The sequence below is a fragment of the Cinclus cinclus genome, chromosome 3, assembly GCF_963662255.1.
Source record: "Cinclus cinclus chromosome 3, bCinCin1.1, whole genome shotgun sequence".
Classification (NCBI taxonomy): Eukaryota; Metazoa; Chordata; class Aves; order Passeriformes; family Cinclidae; genus Cinclus; species Cinclus cinclus.
The window spans coordinates 11623712-11644517 of NC_085048.1; the positions used below are offsets into that span (position 1 = coordinate 11623712).

A 20806-nucleotide genomic window follows, 5' to 3' on the forward strand; every position below is an offset into this window, starting at 1 on the left:
TTACTGACTAGAAACAGCTAGATTTTTTTTTCCTTGTAGTGAGTTATTTTCTTAAAATGACATGGATTTTTTGCTGAAGACCTAAGACAAGTGTTAAGTTGTCAGTTTTTACTTTGAAATGATATTCAGTAATCTGGAGTCCAGCAATTTAGAGAATTAACAAATAGAGATATAGCTCTGAGTTTATTTCTCTTGTGAGTAAATAAACTCATAAATATCTCTTTATACACTGGGATGTTATCCTGATGATTAAATTCCAGTTTGTTGAACAGAATTTTTTCTGTGTTTATCTGAGATATTTATCTTTCTGCATAAATACTACAGAATTGACCATCAAAATGTTTCTCATGGTCCAGAACTTGCCAAAATGTTGAATATATGATGCAGACTGTGTCAAGCTCTTAGCTGTAGTATTCTGAGTTTACATGTATAACTGTTTATGATTTTGTTGCATTTACTAGGTTTGCTGGGATGGGTAATCTTCTTAAGGTCCTTACCAGGGAAATTGAAAACTATCCACATTTTTTCCTGGATTTTGAAAGTAAGTTCAAACAATTACAAGACAATGAGAGAATCTTTTCCCTGACTTAGCAGCAAACTGAGGAAAAACTTTTAAAATCTGATTGCTTACACTGTGTATTTTCCAGCACAACAAGTCTGTCCTCTAAAATCATTTGTTCACTCAGGACTCCTTTTCTTTTCCTTTTCTATTTTTCAGGAACCAAATGGGAAATCTTTTAAAAGTTCTCACTTGCACAGAGCTTGATCAGGGGCCAAATTTTTTCCTTGACTTTGAAAGTGAGCAAAGCTTCTTGCCTGGCTTGCCTTCCTTGCTTATTATTTCCTAATAAACTGCATGTGCTTATGCATCATAAAGCAATTCAAAAGGGATTTGCAAACAAATCAAATTACACTTCAGTAGAATATTGCTTTCTGATATACAAAATTACTTCATCCTGAGCAGAGAAAGGAGCAGAGAGATAGATATGCTAGTAAAAAACTTACCTTGAATTAAATTCAATTTATAATTTATGAGCCATTGTTAAACTTACATATGAAAAAACTCAACCTCAACTTTCTTTCACAAATCAGGGTTAAAAAAACATATGATTCTTCCTTGAATGGAAATACATGTTGGAAATAAAAAGCTGGGGGGAAAAAAAAGCAGTGTAGGTGGAACTATTTTTTTTGCTTGGTTTGGTGATGATTTAGCTGTGTTTATAATTCCTAAAAAGTAGTGAAGTGGTCAAAGTGTATGTGCTTGATTGCATCTCTTTTAATTGCATGGTTGTCAGTTGCGGAATAGTGTTTCCCATTCCAGTTTTCTTGTCACATCTATATTTGATCCAAAGCTGTTTTCACTTTTCCTGACTAGTTTCCCTGCATGTACTTCTAGACACTATCAAGAAGTCCTTTAATATGGGTTTAATCTGTCTTCCCTACATACATGAAATGCATTTTATTTGAAACACTGACAGTGTGTGATGCTTTCCCTCTAAATACCTCTATTCTAAAAAAAAAAATAAAAGCCAACCAAAAAGTTTTGAGAAAATCCAGTGTTTTTGCAATACTTTCTTTTGTAGCATGGTTTAAAAGAGCATTTTAGATGATTAGACACATATTCTGTTATCTTGAAATAGTTCTGTTCTTTAATCATTTATTTCTAAATTATTTTCTGAAAGAAGTAACTGACATGATATGAGTGTGTATTTCTGTGTACATTTGGTAGCTCTGCTTCAAAAAGTCATTTAAATGCACATTTAAATCTGATGAAATTGTTCAAACATGCTTTCTTAGATGAGTGCTAGAATGTATGACTGGAACTGTGCACATACCTTAATCTTCTCATCTAGAGGTTAATTACCTCATTATGAAAAATCAGTTCTGAATTATTAAAAAAGGGTAGTTGTTTCGTGTGGGTCTAGGAGAAGCCATGTATCCCTTCTTCTCTGTCTGTATAATTTGAAAACTTCACTGTCATCCCTGGATGTCAAACCTCTAGCCAAACCACCACTTAATCTTTTTCTTCCAAACTTTTGAGGGCCTTGGCTGTCCTCTGTGGCTTTGCCAAGCTATTGTGAAAGCTTTCGGCTGCTCTGAGCTTACAGGCTTAATCAGCCCCATTGTGTCCTTGTTGGCAAGAAAGTGTTCCTGACCCAGGCTGCAGGCTTGGCAGGAAACAGGTGCTCTGGCAGTGGGGAGCCTTGGTAGAGGTGGTGGTGAGAGAGGGAAATACTGAATTTGTTGCCTTGGCAGTGAAGGTTGTTTTTCTTTCCAAAAGCTTGTCGTCAAGAAATGAGTCAAGTACCCTCTCCCATGGGAGGTGCCAGTGGTCAGGGCTCAGTAGTCAGGCACATCTACCTGGAGGGGAGCAAAACTGCATTCTCCAAATTTCATGGAATTTCATGCTTGTAAGTGAAAGTTTAGAAGTTTTTGTCACAAAATACAGTCCCAGAGGTTTTTAGTGGCACAAAACCTGTATTGACTGAAAGGTGTGTGACGAAAAAAGGGCTGTGGTTTTTTGCTTTGGTCTTCTGTAATTGGCCATTATTCAGTGGAAAAGGACACATTGAGTGAGGGACATGGCTCAGAATCTGGGCTGGACTTGCTGGACATGTGGCTTTCTGTGGCCTGAGCTGTCAGTTCAAGCTCATGGTTAAACAAACATGTGGTCACTACAGTTGGCCAGTTGGAGAATGATGGGTATGCTGAGCTGATGTGTTTATTGTATTCATTGTGCTCATTTGCATGAGCATCTTGCTTTTTAGTTTCTGTGGGCTTTTTCATTAGCTGACTACCAAAAAAAAAAAAAAAAAAAAAAAAAAAAAAAAAAAAAAAAAAGAGAAAGTTTGACATTTTCTCCTTTGCCCTACTTTGGTGCAGGTGTCCACATTTTCAGTTCCAGTTCTTTTTTTTCTTTTTGACACCTAACAATATTCTTCAATCCAAACTGGAAACCAAGTTTTTTAACTCCATGTTCATACCTAGAAAAAACTTGAGTCCAGCATTAATTTCAGTTAATGCTGTATAGCAAAAGCAGTTCTGTTTGCTCACCAGTACTCATTTGAGAGTTGGGCAGTTACACTGGGTCTGGTGGAGAATCATAGGTGGAAAGGCCTTTTCTTTGAGGGGTATTGCAGACAATGCATTCAGCCAAATTAAGGTCTACTGAAAGGTTTAAATAAAGAAAAATAATTTCATCCTTCTTAGAAAATGCACCATATTGCTGTTTTACGCTTGGATCTTGTTGGGAGTATTTTTAATCAAGCTGCTACTCCTTGGATTTGATTATATACCACTTGTTTTACCTTAATTCCTTTTTAGTGCTCGGCTTGAAAATAATGTTAGGAAAAGTGAGTGTCTGGCAAGTCTTGAGAGTCTGTGGATTTCAGGATTTCACCGCAAATTCTCATGAAATTGATTTTGGCAGATCCAGAACTGTTTTGTACTTTAAATGTTGACCTTATTTAAATTAGTTGCAGTTAAATTAATTCTGGGTATTTGAGCTCTTTCTGTACTATCTTAAAATTGCTCTTTTTTGCAGAAAATCTATTGTCAAATCACTGCTGCCTTTTTCAGGCAAAGTAAACAAATAATTCCACATGAATTCTTGGAAATAATTTGAAAGGTGAAGCAACAATTTATTTTGAATCTAAAAGACTAAAGATTATAGATTATTCAGTGTCCTTAAATGACACCTATAGGCCCATGCTCTCCTCAAATACTATCATAAGACGTTTCTAAACTTAATGTGAGCAGGTATTTTGTTTATTTGTTTGTTTGTTTTTTTAACATTAGGTGGATTTCTCTTGATCCTAGTTAAATCCCTCTCATCCCCTCAAAAAATCTTTTTTTCTAGGATTCCCCCACATCCCCAGAAAGGTTAATGAAATTTTCAGTTATTATTCATGTACAATTAAAAGGGTCTATTATTAGAACATGTCTGGCAGCAGACATGCTGCCAACTTTTCACATAATAGGTTATTAATTAATACCCTTGTTACACAGGCAGCAGGGCTGAGGATATAATCTGGGTCCAGCTGGTGGGAGATCGCACTCAATTCCCGAGCTGTGGAGTGCCCTGAGCCAGAAACTGCAGCTCAGTCAGAGAGGTGCTGGGTGTCCATGCCCTGTCCACCACAGAGCTGAAGCTGGGCACTGATGTCCCTGCACAGCGCCCTGCCTGGAGCCACTGTTAACAATTCAGTGAGCTTCACTTTATTCTAGCTATCTTAGAAAGAATGAAATTTTAAAAAAAATCCTGTGTGGTCTGGATAGGGTACTGTTTCTGTCCAATACTGGGGGTTCTTTAATATATTAAGTGTTCTGGTACCCTCAAAGTACATTACTTGCTGTAGTTATGCCTTTTCTCATTTCTAAGTTTTTCTGTTAATTTTGTCCCAGATTGGCATGGAAAAAATCATTGTCAGGGTGACAAATCTGAAATAGGACTTTAGCATTATGCAGTTAAATATATGTACTGCTCTCTAACTTGCTGGCTGATGGAATTACTTGCCACGTTCAGCAGTGGGCATGACAAGAAAAGCTGAAAGCAGAACCTGTGAATGCTCTTGTTTAACTCATTTTCTTTCACTATGCTGTCAAGGACAGAAGGGCATGGTATTTTTAAGAGAAATACGATTCTACATTCACTGAAATGGAAGAACTAACCAGCCTCAATGGGAATCTTCATAAACACCTAAGGGTGGCATAAAGTTCTCTTTGGTCTGCATTTCAGATTCAGAAAGGTTGTGTGACTTGGAAGTGCTTCTTTTAGTGCTGTTCTTAGTACTCTTCATAGCACTTTTCTTTCTTCATTAAAATTTATTAGTGAGATGCTGTTACACTTCATTTGGTATTGGTAAAGGCATCACATCCTTTCTGTATTTTGTCTTGTCCTGTGAGTACTAGTGTCTGGCCTACCTAGAAGCTTCTGTTGTTTTCTAACACACATTTGGTGAAGGATGAGGTAGATACCTTACACTGTTAGGAAGGATTTCTGAAACAAATGACAGGTATTTTGCAAAAAAAATAATGATGACCCCATTTTCATGCCCCATCATTCACCTGAAATGCTTAATGCATCCACAAATGAACTGTAGTGGGTCCAGGTTTCCTCTTGTTCTTTGTGAAGTCTGAAGTTCCATCCGAAACATGGCATAGACCATGTGTACATGTGAAAGAGAGCATGTGTTCATGGAATGGATGAATTACCATGTCCTGGTTATTTGTGATGGAGCCAGTGGGAGTGTATTTATCTCCAGAGCTAAAATTTTCAAATTTTGCTGGTAGAATCTGTATATGGGAGATTCAGACCTCATCTGACTCTTGCATTAATTCGATACAGGATTCATGTAGTTGTTTGGTTTAGGGTTCACATTAGAAACATTTGTCCAAAGTGAGGTGAGAGGGTTCTCAATTTTGTCTTATTAAAGACAGATTGCTTTGATTGCTAACCATGAGTGTTCTGGAGACAGCCTTGATATGCAGTGAGTCTGGCCATTACAGTAAATTATTACTGAGAGGGCTTGCATTTACCATGGGTTAGTCAGTGACAGTGGTTTCATTTATAAATGGGCTCAGGTTCCTGAAGCATGTTGTGCTTCTCTGGTGGTGTGGGGATAAGAGGTGAGCACGGGCAACCAGTGATTCCACACTGTGATTCAGGACTGGCATTTCTTAATTCAGAGCAGAGAAACAGGCTTTGGTTTCTTTGGAACAGGAAGCCAGTTTTAAAAGTCAAAATCTGTCATGAAGAAGTCTCGATTCCCTTTAGTCATTGTTGCTATTATTATTATTTTCAAAGTGATCCATTTTGGTTATTTTAGCTGACCATTTTTGGCAGGATCTTCTTGTAAAATCCCTTTTGAAACATGGCCATGGTCTTACCAGAACATCTGTTTGCATAACTTCTATTTCATAAATAAATGCATGTTAAAAAAAAAAAAAAAGCCTGAATCATCCTCCCTACCTTTCTTTTTAAGCTAAACACTTCCAACATAAATAGAAACTCCTTCTGCAAATGCAAGCTAAGCCTGCTGCTCTGGAGCCTTTGCAACCCTCTTCCTTCCCTTTCTTTCCCTCTTTCACACACCTACCTGTCTCTTGCTCCTACTTCCCCAGGTGCTGGGATACTACAGAAAGCTTAACAAGTTTCAAATACTGCTCCTTCCACCAACTTCCAAAAGATGAATTGGGAATTTTTTAAAAATACTTACAATAAAGGGTGTTACTGAAGGCCTTTTTGAAATCCCAAAGTGTTGGGCAGTCCATAGCATTTGTATCCCCCTTAAGCACTGGAACTTTTAAAGCAAATAAATTGTAAAAATAAACAAAGAAGTACCTTGTAACCAACAAGGTTAAACAAGATGCTTCAGGTGACCTGCACATGCAAATTTTGCATTCATGAACTGCACTAACAAGTTATTTGTTCTGTTTTGTGTTAGCATTCACTGAAATGTTATTTTCATTAACTTATTTAACTATTAAAATGCCGATACTGATTTTTATGTGACTCCTACCTTCCTCTGCTCTGTTGTTGTGTGGTACGTAACTGTTTATCAGGATCCCTGCTTTCCTTGTTAAAAGTCAGAAGGGTTTTCTGTTTTGCTTCTTTATCACAAGATGGCAAACCACTTACAGTATGTACCTGAGATATCTTGCAGCTTGAGGAAAGAATCAGTCTGGAACACTATAAATTTATTGTGACTGATGGATCAGTTCAACAGCCATGTCCCAGATGGGATTTTCCTGTGGGGACAGTTTCTCCCTTCAGTGCTCCTTTCTCTCACTTTTTGAAGGATAGTGGAATTTTTTAGTTTCATGAAATATTTTGGCTATAAAACCCAGTTAAGTAAGCCCAGATTATGTTTATTTTCACTATTTAAATAAGAGAAAGGAAAATGTCCAGAATAAAAGGGAAGTCCAGTCAGTATTATGTGTCCAGTCTCATGGAACTCATGAAATATAGGAAGGAATATGGGAAGGGTTTTAAGTGTGAGATGCTTTTAGACTACAGACATGGAAATCTCAGCCATTTGTGTCCTGCTCATGCAAGGTCCCTAGATAACTTGAAACATTTAAGCAAGTTATCTGAACCTGAAACATGGTAGAGGGATTGCCCGTTTTCCATGCACTCCAGTGTGGACCAATTCATTTATTTCTAATGAGGACTGGGTAAATTAATCCCATACTGATACATGGGTAGAAAAGTCTGTCGGTTTTCTTAAGGAGAGTGAGATGACTAAATAGAAAAAAAGTATTTTTAATATTTCGTGTCTATTAATGTAGAGATGAATACAGTATCTCATCCTAATTGATAAGTTTTGAACTGAACTTATATCATTGCTTTTAATTCAGACAAGTAGTCTTTAAGTTCTAAGATTTGACTTCAAGGTAACTTTTTTCTATCATAAAAATTAGCATTCCATCTTTACAAGCTAATACAAATCTAAGGGGAAAAAATATAGTTGTGTCTCTGTAGAAGTCTACTGGGACAATATCATTGTTCCTTCACATATAGACTGCAGTCCCATATATAGGTCATCCAGTCTTTGGCCAGTGCCTGTCATCTTTATGTTTAAAAGCAAAAAAGACAGAAATTATCTCATCTAATGTGTCAGTGGTCTGGGGATAACATCACTCCCTAATGTCACACTGCTGTGTAAATCCCATAGAAGGAGATTTGAATAGGAAAATTGAACTACTTTCAAATATCATTTCTCTCAACAATAAAGGTCTGCAGGTCACTCACACCCTGAAAACTTGTTACTGACGGAGCTGGATTTATTTTAGTGGTAGGAATGATCCCTGACATACATGAGAAAAATTTATTTTTAATCGTACTGTATCTGTGTTTTACAAGAGAAGAAATAAATTGTCGTGGTTAAGGAAGCCTGGAGGAAAGTCAAAGTGGAGCAATATCCCACTGCTGCATCCACTGAAAGACCTGATTTTTTTTCCCCTAGCTGCAAGAAAAGCGAGCGATTCTTTGTAATTGAGCCATGGAGCTCATGAAAGAGAGGGACCTGATGCATTATCCTATTTTCTAATAACATTGCTTTATGATACTGCTGCTCTTTAAAGTGCTGTGTTTTGAGAAGAGGCATTATGAGCCAGAGCATACAAAAACTGTACTGTTTTTCCTTCCTTGCAATAAAAAGCAGAAGACTGGATGTTAGCAGAATGGCAGTATAATAGTATATTTGGAAAAAAACTACATCAGAACAGAGTTACACATAGTCAAGCTGGATGTGGTATTGTTAAGTAGAACTGAGTAATCTTGCCATTTGTACTGCAGCTTCCTTTTGACTTCGTGCATTTTGCTTTTCTCTTTCTTAGATGCACAGCCCACAGATGGAGAAAGGGAGGTTTGGAACCAGATCAGTGCAGTTTTACAGGACTCAGAAAGCATGCTTGCAGACCTACAGGCTTACAAAGGAGCTGGACAAGAAATTAGAGATGTATGTTTGTTAATGACAGTTCTTTAGAAGCAAAATCAGGCAAAACTTGATGTGTTCCTTGGTTTTGTTCTCGCTCTGTTCATCCAAGCACATTCTATGAACTCAAGTAAAAATCTCCTTGAAATGTATTTATAAAATACATGACAGGTTGTGCATAACATTCAGTATAAAACTCTAATTTGAAATCATTAAATGATGGCTGTTGGAACTTCTTTCAGATTTCCTGTTAGTAATTAGTTACTGTTTTTCACTTCAAGAAACACCATTTCATATACCTTGTTTCATGTATCTCATGGCAGAAGTCAAATTTGAGGACATGGAAGAAGTAATACTCAGGTGTCAGAAATACACGATACAGATAGTTGTTCTTTTATGTAAGTGTGGTTCTGTAATGAACCACAGTAAATTATAACTTCACATCCACTTTAGAGGCATCTTATTCTGTGAAAGTGGCCCTGAAGTACACTTTTGATCTGTAACTTAGCATTTTCCTCAGATGACCAAAACTTTTCCTGCATCGGATTTGCAGATACTCTTAGCCTGAACTATTGCTTAATTAAAACCCTCAACATGTAGAAGTTTTCAAAAGCATTAAAACCTGAAAGAAAGGCTTCTTTAGCAGCCAGTAGTCACACAAAAGGTTTTACCTGATCCTTTTACAGTAGTTTTGCTCCCAAAACAATATGCTAGAACATATTTCTATATGTCAGTGGTTCATTGTAATTAATTATTTTAAAACTTGTGTTACAGGGAGAGAGGCAAGGTGAAAAACATGGTATTTTTTTGAATCCTATGCAATGTAATGTCTCCAAATTCTTCTATGTTTTACAGTACTTTTTAAAGTAATGTAGAAAAATTCCAAACCACATCTTGCTTGTTATTTATTTATCACAGGTCTTTACAGTAATATTTTCATTTCAGGCAATACAAAATCCCAATGATATCCAGCTGCAAGAAAAAGCATGGAATTCAGTGTGTCCCCTGGTTGTAAGGCTAAAGCGCTTTTATGAGTTTTCACTCAGATTAGGTGAGCCCTGTTTTAGTATGTCTGTTTTATAAATTTTTTATATGTAATGAAAGATGAAGCTTTGTCTTTACACTAACTTTTGAAGTTTTAAGAGTTAATATTATTTCTGTTTGATATCAGTGGACATTTAACTGCAATTGCATTTATCAAGGCAGCTCTTTAATCTTAATTTCATAGTTTTTTAGTTTGTCTATATTACCTAAATAGCATACAAGCAAAATACATGATAAAACTACAAAATTTTTCTCTGTTTCCTGCCACATTTCTGCCCTTCACTGGTCTGTGTTGGATTAATGCAATTTATTTTTTGTAATTTGGATCCTTTGGAGTTCTAAAAGGAATGTAAGCCAGTAATATTTTGAGACTTTAAAGTCTCAAAAAGCAGAGATAATGGGGAAAGTGTATCAATAAACTCTCTCACAGATGAAAATCCAAAGTTGGATATGTTGTACACTGACTGTCATCCCAACAAACACAAAAGGTGATGTAATTGCTCTTTGAATTAGGACTCTGGAATGCAAATATATGTACGAAGTGAGAGGGCTTCTGGCAAAAGGGATTCTTTTGCAACATCCTCAAACTATGTCTTTCACTTTTTGACTTATGCTAGTAATTACAGGCACAGAAGCTGATTTATATTGCTATTGGTGCCTAAGAGTACACTTTTAGTAACAGAGATGCAAGAATAATCTCTAACTGAGCTGATGGCTAATTGAGGAAAATGGAAGTGTAGAATATCTGAATGCAAGAAAAATGCTTCCTCTGGAATTTTTGATAGGGATTTTGATAGGATTTTGATAGTGACAAAAATGGAAAATAATTCAATGTTACAAAATGGAGAGAAAATGGCAGAGCCTAAAGAGGCATGTGTCTTTAATTAGTGCTTCTCAATTCAGAAAAGTAAGAAAAAACCACTTTTGTTAGGGCTCCGCCTGTTTGGAGGGTTTCTTCCCTTGGAATGCAGTATGTTTAGATACATAGTTAAAATTTTGTGTGGACTGACTACAAATTGTGCTTCTGATTTTTATCCAGAGAAAGCCCTGCAGAGTTTACTGGAATCCTTGACGTGCCCTCCCTACACGCCGACTCAGCATCTGGAACGGGAACAGGCTCTAGCGAAAGAGTTTGCAGAAATCTTGCATTTTACTCTTCGTTTTGATGAACTTAAGGTTAATAAAATCTTTAAATACATGTTGATTTTTGCTGTGTATTTTGAACCAAAACTGATTATTTTCTGTTTCTCTTCCTGGAAGATGAGAAACCCAGCAATTCAGAACGACTTCAGTTATTACAGGCGGACAATAAGTCGCAACAGAATAAACAACATGCATGTAAGTAAATAAACTCTGCTGTGCTGCACGCAGTGAGGTATTTATTTATCAGGATGCATTTATGCAATCTGTGGTAAAGTTTTTGCTTTTGATTCAGTAGCTGTCATGTTCCCTCCTTTACACCGAGAGTTAATCAGCAGTCAGGATTAAGTGATTAGAGAAAGGACTCTTCAAGCAACAATCTACTTGCTGACGTGAACATGAACTGCATCTTTTTCTTGCTGCTCGCGAGACTTTAAAGAGCTTTACTGACGATCTTTTCTCCTGTTTTCATCAGCTAGACATTGAGAATGAAGTGAACAATGAAATGGCCAACAGGATGTCCCTGTTCTATGCGGAGGCCACACCAATGCTGAAAACCCTCAGTAACGCAACGACACACTTTGTATCAGAAGTATGTAAAGGGGGAGAAGTGTCTAACACAGACATTCCTGATTTTAATTTTACAAGATAGTTTACTGAACACTGCCTTTCTCTTACCCTTCCAGAACAAAACATTGCCAATTGAAAATACAACGGACTGTCTAAGTACTATGGCCAGTGTATGTAAAGTCATGTTGGAAACACCGTAAGTTTTATCTTAAATCTTGGAGGGTTTGTAAGACAGAACTTATATTATAATTAGCCACCTGGGATAACATTTTTTTTTTCCAGGTGAATTCCTGTATCTTTGCCTTAAATTGTTACCCCTTTTATCTACAAAGCATGACCTGGTATTAGAAAGCCTTGCCTCCTGTTCTAACCACCTTATGATATCTTTCATGAAATCAGTGTTGAGTTCTTTTGGGGAGAGCTTACATGGTCAGACTGTGTTTCAACAAAAAGTTAAAATACGAGTGTAATAATCTTATGCACTCACAGGCTTCAGTGTCTGTGTCTTGTCTAACCAGGGCCAAAGGCCGACTGCTGCCTCCTGCTTGCTATGCTGCTCAATTATTAGCACACAGAGGACAAGATTTTGAGTCTTCCGAGCAAATACACAGGGACTATTTCAAGGATCATTTTAGGAGATCTCTTTTTGGATGCAGCCGTCTTATTCTAGATATGAAAAAAAAATCAGCCGTATGAATTTTCATTCATACAAATGTATTCAGCTGTACAACTGTGTTTATATCTGCTAGTGTAGATAAATTAGCCAGCGGTGTTCTTTTATTATTATTTTGCTATTCATTTAGTGGAGTATATTTTACACTAGATGTGTCTCTGACTAGAAAACACATGTAAGATAGAGTCAAGGTAGTCTTTCTGCCTATGAGCCATTTGTTCATGGAGCCATGAAAAGGGTAGAATTCCTGAGGTTTTTGTTTGTTCGTGAATATTCTGGAGAAGTGTCTATAGGGGTGGGAATCATCTCACAATCCTGAGACATCATAGAAATAGTAATTGAAAAGTAGCCTTACAAGTCATCTCTTTTTTTTTTTTTTTTTTTTTTGCAAAAGTAGAGAAAAAAGTTGAGTAATCGAGAACATTATCTGATATTTAATTCTAGTTGTGGGATAAGCAAGCATTTTCACATCAAAATTTCTGTAACCTTTAAGTCTGTTCATGTTATGATGCTGTGGAAGAATAAAAGTTGAAGTTATTGTAGGTTGAGAGGTACTACAATACACAGAGAGAGAGAGAGCACAATGACTTAAAATCTACCTTGGTGAAGCCCTGTACTTCCTAGCTGCTGAACTTAGATTTCACTTAACTATTCCAAAGTGGAAATTTAAGCAAAAGCAGTAGCTTTCCTTTGGGATCTTGGCATGTTGTGTTTTGAAATTAAACTGAAGTATGATCTGTCTCCATCATATTTCTTGAAGTTTTCTATGAAGCCATCATCACATTTTGAGGATCTGAAGTGTGCATGGGTATGATAAGAGATTTTCATCTATCTACTTTCTAACCATTCTTGTAAACTGGCACAGGCTTACAGAATTCACAGATATTCAAAGTCTTTCTAATGTGCATCTGCAACCTTAAAATATACTTTCAGTTCAGATTTCATGCACTCCCAATCTAGTTTATAAAATTGTCTGGTAAAAGGTCTAGAATGTTTCTTTCTTTTGTTCTGTTTTTCAGAGAGTACAGGAGTAGATTCACCAGTGAAGAGACCCTCATGTTCTGCATGCGAGTAATGGTGGGAGTTATTATTCTGTACGATCATGTTCATCCTGTGGGAGCTTTCTCAAAGACATCAAAGATTGATGTAAGAGAGGCCTTTCTTTGATACTCTGTAGGTTTCAGAATGCTAGTCTGTAGCTCTTTTTCAGCACAAGCTTACAGCTTGGTATCAATACTTCTAATTGCTTTTGAATGGCAAAATTTAGAATTTGTCTTCACGTGTGCACTTTAATGCATCAGTTTATTTGAAAATAAAATAAGGACCAGCTTTTTTCTTTTTATTTTCTTTCAGACACAGATAATAATATTTCTTTGTTAGCTCTTCTTTCTTGACAACTGTATAGTTAGGCTAAAATACTTGAGTACTACACCTAGCCTGGAATATGTTCTGTAGTCATAATTTTTTTTTTTTTAAATCATGTTATTTATCAAAGCTGAAATGCTAATTTTTTGCAGTAGTTGTCTTGTAAATAAGTGGATATTCAATGTTGTCTCTGGTTTGTCTGAGATCTGAAGTAGCAGAACTGAAATTACTGTTGTAATGGTGACAGTGGTCCCTCAGTTTTTTCTTTGGCGTGGCCAGTCACAGAGAGATCTGTTCTATTTTTCCATTTGAGAAATTGCAAGCACACATGAAAAGAATACTCTTGTTTTTTCTACATGTTTTTACAAACCTAAATCTCATGCACCACTTCTTTCAGCAGATAAAAAGCTGTTATCAATGAAAAAGATGCCAAGTGTTTCCTTTTACAAGAGATCCTGCTTAAAAAGAAAAGAAAAAAATATATATTATTGCCCTACATGTCACTGAATCTTCACTAGCATTTTGCATTTGTGGATACCAGAATTTTGACACATCTCCTCTTTGACTCTACAGAGGGAAAGATTTGGCACAGAGGTGAACAGATTTCCTCAAGGTCATGAAGCAGATAGAGTATGGGACTTGAATGCAGATTTCTTGACTGCTAATTCAGTCTCTTGCCTGCAGAGGCAGCACAAATGAAGTTCTGATGGAACAAAATACACATTGTATGCACTTTGCTTCTCGCATTTATTCTAAAGCCCTGTAATCTTGAAAGAAAATTGGCAGGATGTAAATGGGAGGCAGGACATGTATGACTCTATTTTCAAAAATGAGTACATGGTCCCAAATCTTGATTTGCATAATTTAGTGATTTTTTTGGTAATTCAAAAAATCTCCTAATGTTTCAGATGATGAGTTTGTTTTACTGTGGTAAACAGTTCTTTTCTCCAAACTATTCACTTCAGCCACTCAAGCCATTTCAAGAGAATTTCAGGGACAGTTGAGTTTTACACTTTCGTTACTCTTTCAAGACTGGAGGCTGTATTTCAAGCTATTAATTACAGTCTTCTAGCTTAGACATCTGTCTTGGTTTGAAAGGTGGGAACCTCCCTTGGAATTGAGGGCATGACCCCCTACTTCCAAATTATGATGACTTTGAAATCAAGGGACTTTCAAGCAAAGACACGGGAAAAGGAGCATCAGTTCTTCACAGCTATGGATATGTATACAAAGGCAAACAAACAACAGCATGGCAGTAACAACAAACAAAAGTAAAAACCCCAGGAAACCCAATAAACGCTCTGTAAGCGATTTCTCCTGGGTGCAGTTCCGGACACAGCCAGCAGGGGCGCTGCTGGCTCCCGGCTGGCCGGGCAGGTGCGATGATTCCCCCGCGCCTGCAGGGGGCGCTGTGGGGCGGGCTCGGGGAGCACGCGGTGATGGCGGCTGGGCCCGGACGGGAAGGGATGGAGGAAAGGATTTGCCTCACAAACCCCCCATGGGCAGCCGATCCCAGTCCCCCAGCAGGACCCTCGGGAGCAGCACGCTGGAATAACAGGAATGAGCAAAAATTCCAGGGTGGTAGAGGAGTTGTATCAGAAGCTCCGTGCTGTAGCTGGAACTGCAGGGTGTCCCAACAGGCAGGGAGTGTGGGGCTACAGCGCAGCAGAAAAACACGAGCCGTGGAAGAGGAATGGTGGGGCTGGGCAGCAGCAGCCCGGCTCCGAGCAGAGCAGGGGAAAGGCAGGCTTGGGATCCCAGGGTGTTCCCTGGGGAGCCCCAGGGGATGGCGGAGGGTCCGCTGTTTGGTGAGGTGGGGTGTTAATAAAAGCCCAGTGCAGCAGCTGCTTTCCCAAGCAGAACTCCACTCATGGTAGAAGGAAGGCAGCAGGAGATGGAACCCTGCAGTGGTGACAAATTCTCCTCACAGCGACTGCAGCCTCTCTCCCCTCTGAATGCCAAGAGCACAAGTGAGCTAGGAGCTGCACCCAACCCCTTTTTCCCAGCACAGTTCTCGTGGTCTTCCTTCCCAGAGAAACCCCCAGGTAAAAAGAGAAAGTAGTCAGCTGCTCTCTTCCCCTGAGCTGTGGCAACTTCTTTTGTCTCTCTTGTGTACCTGGTCATTATTGTCTCCTAGCAACACATATGTGAGAAAAATTCCCTGTAAGAAAAACAGCAAAAGGAAGAATCCTAAACCCCAACATTATCCTACTTGTTTTAGGTATGATTCTAACAAAAATGAAAAAGAATTGTTTGAATTTTTATCCCCTTTGACTTGGCCTGGTCTGATCAGAACTGCTGGGGCATAGAAACCTGTACTGAGTGATGTGTACATAGACTTGAGTTTCTCTAACTTAGGAAAAATAACTGTGTCACTTCAAAACATGTGGTGCTAGCCTGAGAATCTCATCTGATCTGTTATGTGCAAATCTAGTTAAACTTTCCAGGTAGAAATGAGCCAGGTGAGCAGTGAGCAGTGTTTGTTGGGCTAGTCTCTGTCGAGAATGCTGAGCTACATTATCTGACTCATTTTTGCTGGCACACAAATGGACGCTGACTTTTAATTTAAGTGTCATCACCTTAATAAGGCAGAGGTGCTCTTCATCTGCAAAGAAAATTCTGACTTGTAGATTTTGCACTCCAGAGTGACTTGGAAAATTAAAGGATTCAAATCTTAACTCAGCCATGTCTTTATCTGTTATTTTGAATAAGATGGAATTAATCTAGGTTAATTTCTGGATAGCTAGATTTGGTGTCTTCATAGCAGTGGGATGAAATAAATGCTACTGGGGCATAATTCATTACATATGAAGATATATTTTGAATAGGTTAGAAGAATTCCTTGGTTTTTGTCTATTAACTAGCTAGAGAGTCTTGTACAATGGATCAAGTGAGTTTTACTCCTGCTTTCTCTGCTTCATTTCCCCTTTTGTAAATTTGGACATCGTTTCAGCCTGGTTTTTACAATCTCTACAAAGGTATTCGTTCAGTGTGGTGTTAAAATCAACACCATGGACTTCTTAGATTAAGTTTTTAACCACTAGTTATAAATCAAATAATAAGTTGTCACTGGTTAGGTTTACAACTAAACAGTGAATGCTGAAAATTACTTCCTCGTATGCAAACATAAAAATAAAAGTCAAAGTGGAAACATCTCTTCTTAGAGTTGTTAACATCAAAGGCATGGAACTCCCAAAACTTTTTTCAGCTTATATCAGATGGTTTTGATTTTTCTATTTTTTACTTGAAATTGAAGAAACACTGTGCAACTTAAAATATAGACACTTGATACATAGTTTCCTCCAAAGTTGAGTTTTTAACTTTGAGATAATTTTTAATGAGTTGTAATGCTTTTATTGTGTCATGTAAAGCAGCACTAGCACTCAGTAAGCAAAGAAACCTGCCCATATAGGATGAAATTTTTCCATGTTTTCAGCTCGTGCAGTTCATACATTATTGTTCAATAGTGGCATGCTTCTGTTCCCAGATGAAGGGATGCATAAAAGTTTTAAAGGAACAACCACCTGACTCTGTGGAAGGACTTCTGAATGCTCTCAGGTATGTGTGATTCAGCCTTAGAAAATTCCTCTTTGTTTTTCTCCCAATGTCTTTATATTTAAGATTCTTTAGCTTAGAAGATTGATTTAATAAGATTATCCTCTCAGGTTTACTTTAATTGCCTGGGGTTTTTTAATATTAATTTCTTCCCATTTCATTTCACTTGAATAAACAGTAACTATTAATATTGTAAACAGTGTATCCTAGCTAAAATTTGCTATATAAAATCCCCCAGCATCTAGAACATTTTAGAAATGAAGGGTAAGATTTCTGATTATCAAACCCTAAGTACTTTTTTTCTCCTTTTCCATCTTAATAAGACTTTTTTTTTTTTCTAATCTTGCAAAATTATACAGCTTCAAGAAAACAGTCCTAAATGCCAGTGCTGTTTATGGTGCTGTCTTGGGAAGGAAGACACACAGGGGTCTGATGTTTCTCTGAAGCTGAGAAAGGAGTCAGTACCAAGTTTTTCAGAGCTGTTTTGAGTTCTCTAGCTGTTGAATGCTTGGATAGAGGGAGAACTGCACCTCCACATTTGCTTATGTCCTCTGAATTAAAGTTGATGTGGAGTTAAATCCTACAGGTATCAAGAGTGTTTCAAGCTTATGTTATAATCAATTTCCCTATTAGCATAAACAGTGGAGAATGCTTGGGTTTAAATGCAAAAAACTAAAGCTTTAAACTAAAGCACACCAAAGCTCTTCAGTCCTCTCAGAACGTTCAAGAAAACTGCTTAAAGTAATAGATTATGCCAAAATTCAGTCTAGATTCCTCAGTGATTTTAGTGTTTACTATATTTCTTACACCTTTCATAATTTTGCTTCTTTTGAGGCTTTTAAGTAGAAAAAATGAGAGAACATTTTGACAGTGATTATGACAAAATTATGACAATGTCATAGACAGATACCAAATAGCATTTAGCCACAGTTCTCCACCTTTTAGCAGGGAATAATTTATTGCATAGGGTATTTAGAACAAAAAGTGCACCAGATTCTTACCAGTTAAATTCCAGTGATCAGTAGAGGAACGTGTAGATTGCTCCTTTGTATAACTGAACTGTGCTGATTTCAAAAACAGGCTCTAGTGTTCAGACTTTTCCTATCTCTGTTCATTTTATAAATTATTGTTTTAACTTGTAATTTCTAGGTTCACTACAAAACACCTGAATGATGAATCTACTTCAAAACAAATTCGAGCTATGCTGCAGTAGTATCCAGAGACAAGTAGATGTTTGTATTGATCACAGAAGATGTGTATGTTTACATAATTTAATACAGTTTGATGTTAATACTTGTGTGTATTTACATAACCATTTTCTTCACATTGCTAAAATATATGAATCTGTTCATAACCTGACTGAATTTATATAGTGCAACCTAAGTTTTTATTCTAGCCTTTATCTTTTGGCTTTTAAAATACTTTTTTACTTAGATACTTCAGTTATGACAGTTTTTCTGTGCATTTTAATCCTTAAACACCTTCTCTATCAGAGAAGTAAGTAGTAGTGAAGACAAAATAGAAATCAAACTGAAATGTCAAAAGTACCACAGAAAAGGAACTTTGAAGAAGAACAAAGTTAATGTAAAAGAAAGCAAAATTTATGTTTTAAAGAACACGTGCACAGTTTTTTGGTCACTTTTAGGATCTTGTCAAACTAGTAAGAATAGGAGAATACCTGGATGTTCATCACTCTCATAAATGCATTGTCTTTCCTGTAATAAGTGGAGATCCACCTAATTTTTAGGGTTACGTGCTGTCTGGCATCCAAAAATATATTTCGAACATGTAATTTTACCTTTTGACTGAAGTATAACCTATACCTTTCAACAAATGAGGAAATTAATATCCTTTGTCAGATGCAGTATAAATAAACAGAAAATATGCTTAAAGATCTCGGATAGATTTTTGAAAACTCTGTATAATTTTATTAGACTTAGAAAGGAAAGGGCAAATACTAATGCCTTGACTTAACTGGAAAAGGTTTGTCAGTGTAAATACATCACAGCAAACATTAACTACCAGACAGCTCTAGCCAGTAAGTAATTTTTGGCTCATCTAAACTAGTACACTCTTCTGTAGCAAACTTCCCTGGTGTCAAATCGGCCGCATCAGACTAGGGATGGTTTAAATTTAAGAGCTGATCTGTTCTTAGGAACTCTGTTAAGTTCCTGATACTGTTATTCGTTAGATGATTCAGAGTCAACACAGAAATATTTATCAGCTGACTGCTCTTCACTGGCTTTTGAGATGTGAAGGATACTTCAAGAAGTTAAGTTCCTTGCTGAATGTTTGTTCTTACTTTCCGGTAAGTTTTCCAGTTAGTGGAATAGAAGTACTTTGCCAAAAAGCAGCAAAGTTCTTATGCTCTGTTAAGTGTGTCTGCTGGGTGGTCTGCAGTTGCTGTACATATTCTTGCCGAGATCACGTTCTGAAAATGTGTTTGATTTTGTGTACTTTGCTTGCATGTATGTGCGGAAGCTCCAGTGCTTGTGCACAAATTCAGGTTTGTATTTGCTTATTCCCATATAGATAAATCAGGGTTTGTGTGCTTTCACTGGAATTTTCATGCACATCTCTTCTAAAAACATTACCTTAAGACTTTGAAGATGCATTTGGTCTGCTGGAACTCGGCTGCACTGTGACAAACGATGTCATTGAAGTCAGTCCTTAAACAGTATTAATGTCACAAGTTCTCTGGAGTAGGAATTGACTTGAGAGCTTATTTCTGAGCAGAGCAACCCCTGTGAGGTTTTTCAGATCTGTCAGTACCCACAGGTGCCAGTGTCAATGCATGTCCTGATACTGGACAGCACCACAACTGCAGCATTCATGTCACACCTCTGCAGGTGCAGCCGCCAGTTGCTGTGTTGTTGTCGGGGAGAGAGTTAGAACTCACTCACATTAGATCTTTTTCTGAAAGCAATGACCACACTTTTTTCACAGTAGCAAATCTACTGTTTACAGGCTCCATTTTTAATGGGGAGACATTTAAAGATATATGTTAGGGAAAATCCTGCTTTGTTCATAGTTACTTCAAGTTAGGTAAATTAGGTGGATGACAGACCATTCTGTTGAGCTTTGGTAACTGAAGTTAATATATGCTTACCTGCAATTTTTTGTTGAACAATGAAGTCTTATCTTTAAGTAGCCCAGAGGAAAAGCTATTTGTCATTTGTATAATAAAAATGTAAACCTTAAAGCATTCTGTGAGTTGTCATGTGCTGTTTGCTGAAGTCACGGGATTTCTTTGCCTGCTTTGATGTTTTTGTACAGAAGTTTGTTTCAAATAATAAAAAATTTGGTACAGTAAGCTTTGGGACTCCCCATATTTAGTGACAACATAAACAGGTTGAGAAATACCTCATTTAAAGGTTTGTATCATATAGTAGGCTCACCTTTATGTGTCCAGTTTGTAGTTTATTTTTAAAAAGCACTTGTTTCAATTGTATGCTACAACAGTATAATCTCACATAACCTAAAAAATCTTGTTTTTTTCTGACATATATTAATTATCATTTGTTTGTTATTATCACCAGGGGAAATTGTTGAGGGCATGAATCCCTTCTCTTGTATGTCTTCACATTAGTCATCCTGAGCTATGGGGGCCATCACAGGTTGTGTTTGTAATCAATAAGGTCACCAAAGGATTATTCATTTAATTGTAAGATAAATTCAAATGAATAGCTTTTGGAAGAAGAGCTTTATAGGCTAATGGTCAAAATTATTAATCTCCATTTCTTTCAGTGCATCTTCTTATTTTTTCTCATCGTTATGTAAGAGTGCATGTTTGTGGTATGGTAAATATTTAAGCCTCATAATGACAGCACTTCAGAATGCTCATAGATGAGTGTGAATAGTTTGATTCAAAAGAGGCCTAAAAATTTTGCTAAAATTTTAGAGCCCTAAAAGTTTTGTGGTAGAAGGAAATACTATTTTTGGGTTTTATGAATTCAAAAGACTAAGATTTGTCACTTTGAACAATATAATGTGTTTGAAATATATTTATGACTTCTAAGCT

General features: G+C 37.0%; 1 protein-coding gene across 2 annotated transcripts; it reads left to right on the plus strand.

Moving 5' to 3' along the window:
- The first annotated feature begins 471 nt into the window (after positions 1–471).
- Positions 472–17998, plus strand: CYRIA (CYFIP related Rac1 interactor A). Of its 2 annotated transcripts, none has more exons than XM_062488463.1 (10): positions 472–541; positions 8341–8462; positions 9384–9489; positions 10522–10658; positions 10743–10820; positions 11098–11214; positions 11309–11388; positions 12885–13011; positions 16718–16788; positions 17935–17998. In XM_062488463.1, the coding sequence occupies exons 1-10, from the start codon at positions 472–474 to the stop codon at positions 17996–17998; spliced, it is 972 nt and encodes a 323-aa protein (XP_062344447.1). The 2 variants fall into 2 exon arrangements, with proteins under 2 accessions (XP_062344447.1, XP_062344448.1); XM_062488464.1 differs by lacking the exon at positions 472–541 and adding an exon at positions 723–798.
- The last annotated feature ends 2808 nt before the right edge of the window (positions 17999–20806 follow it).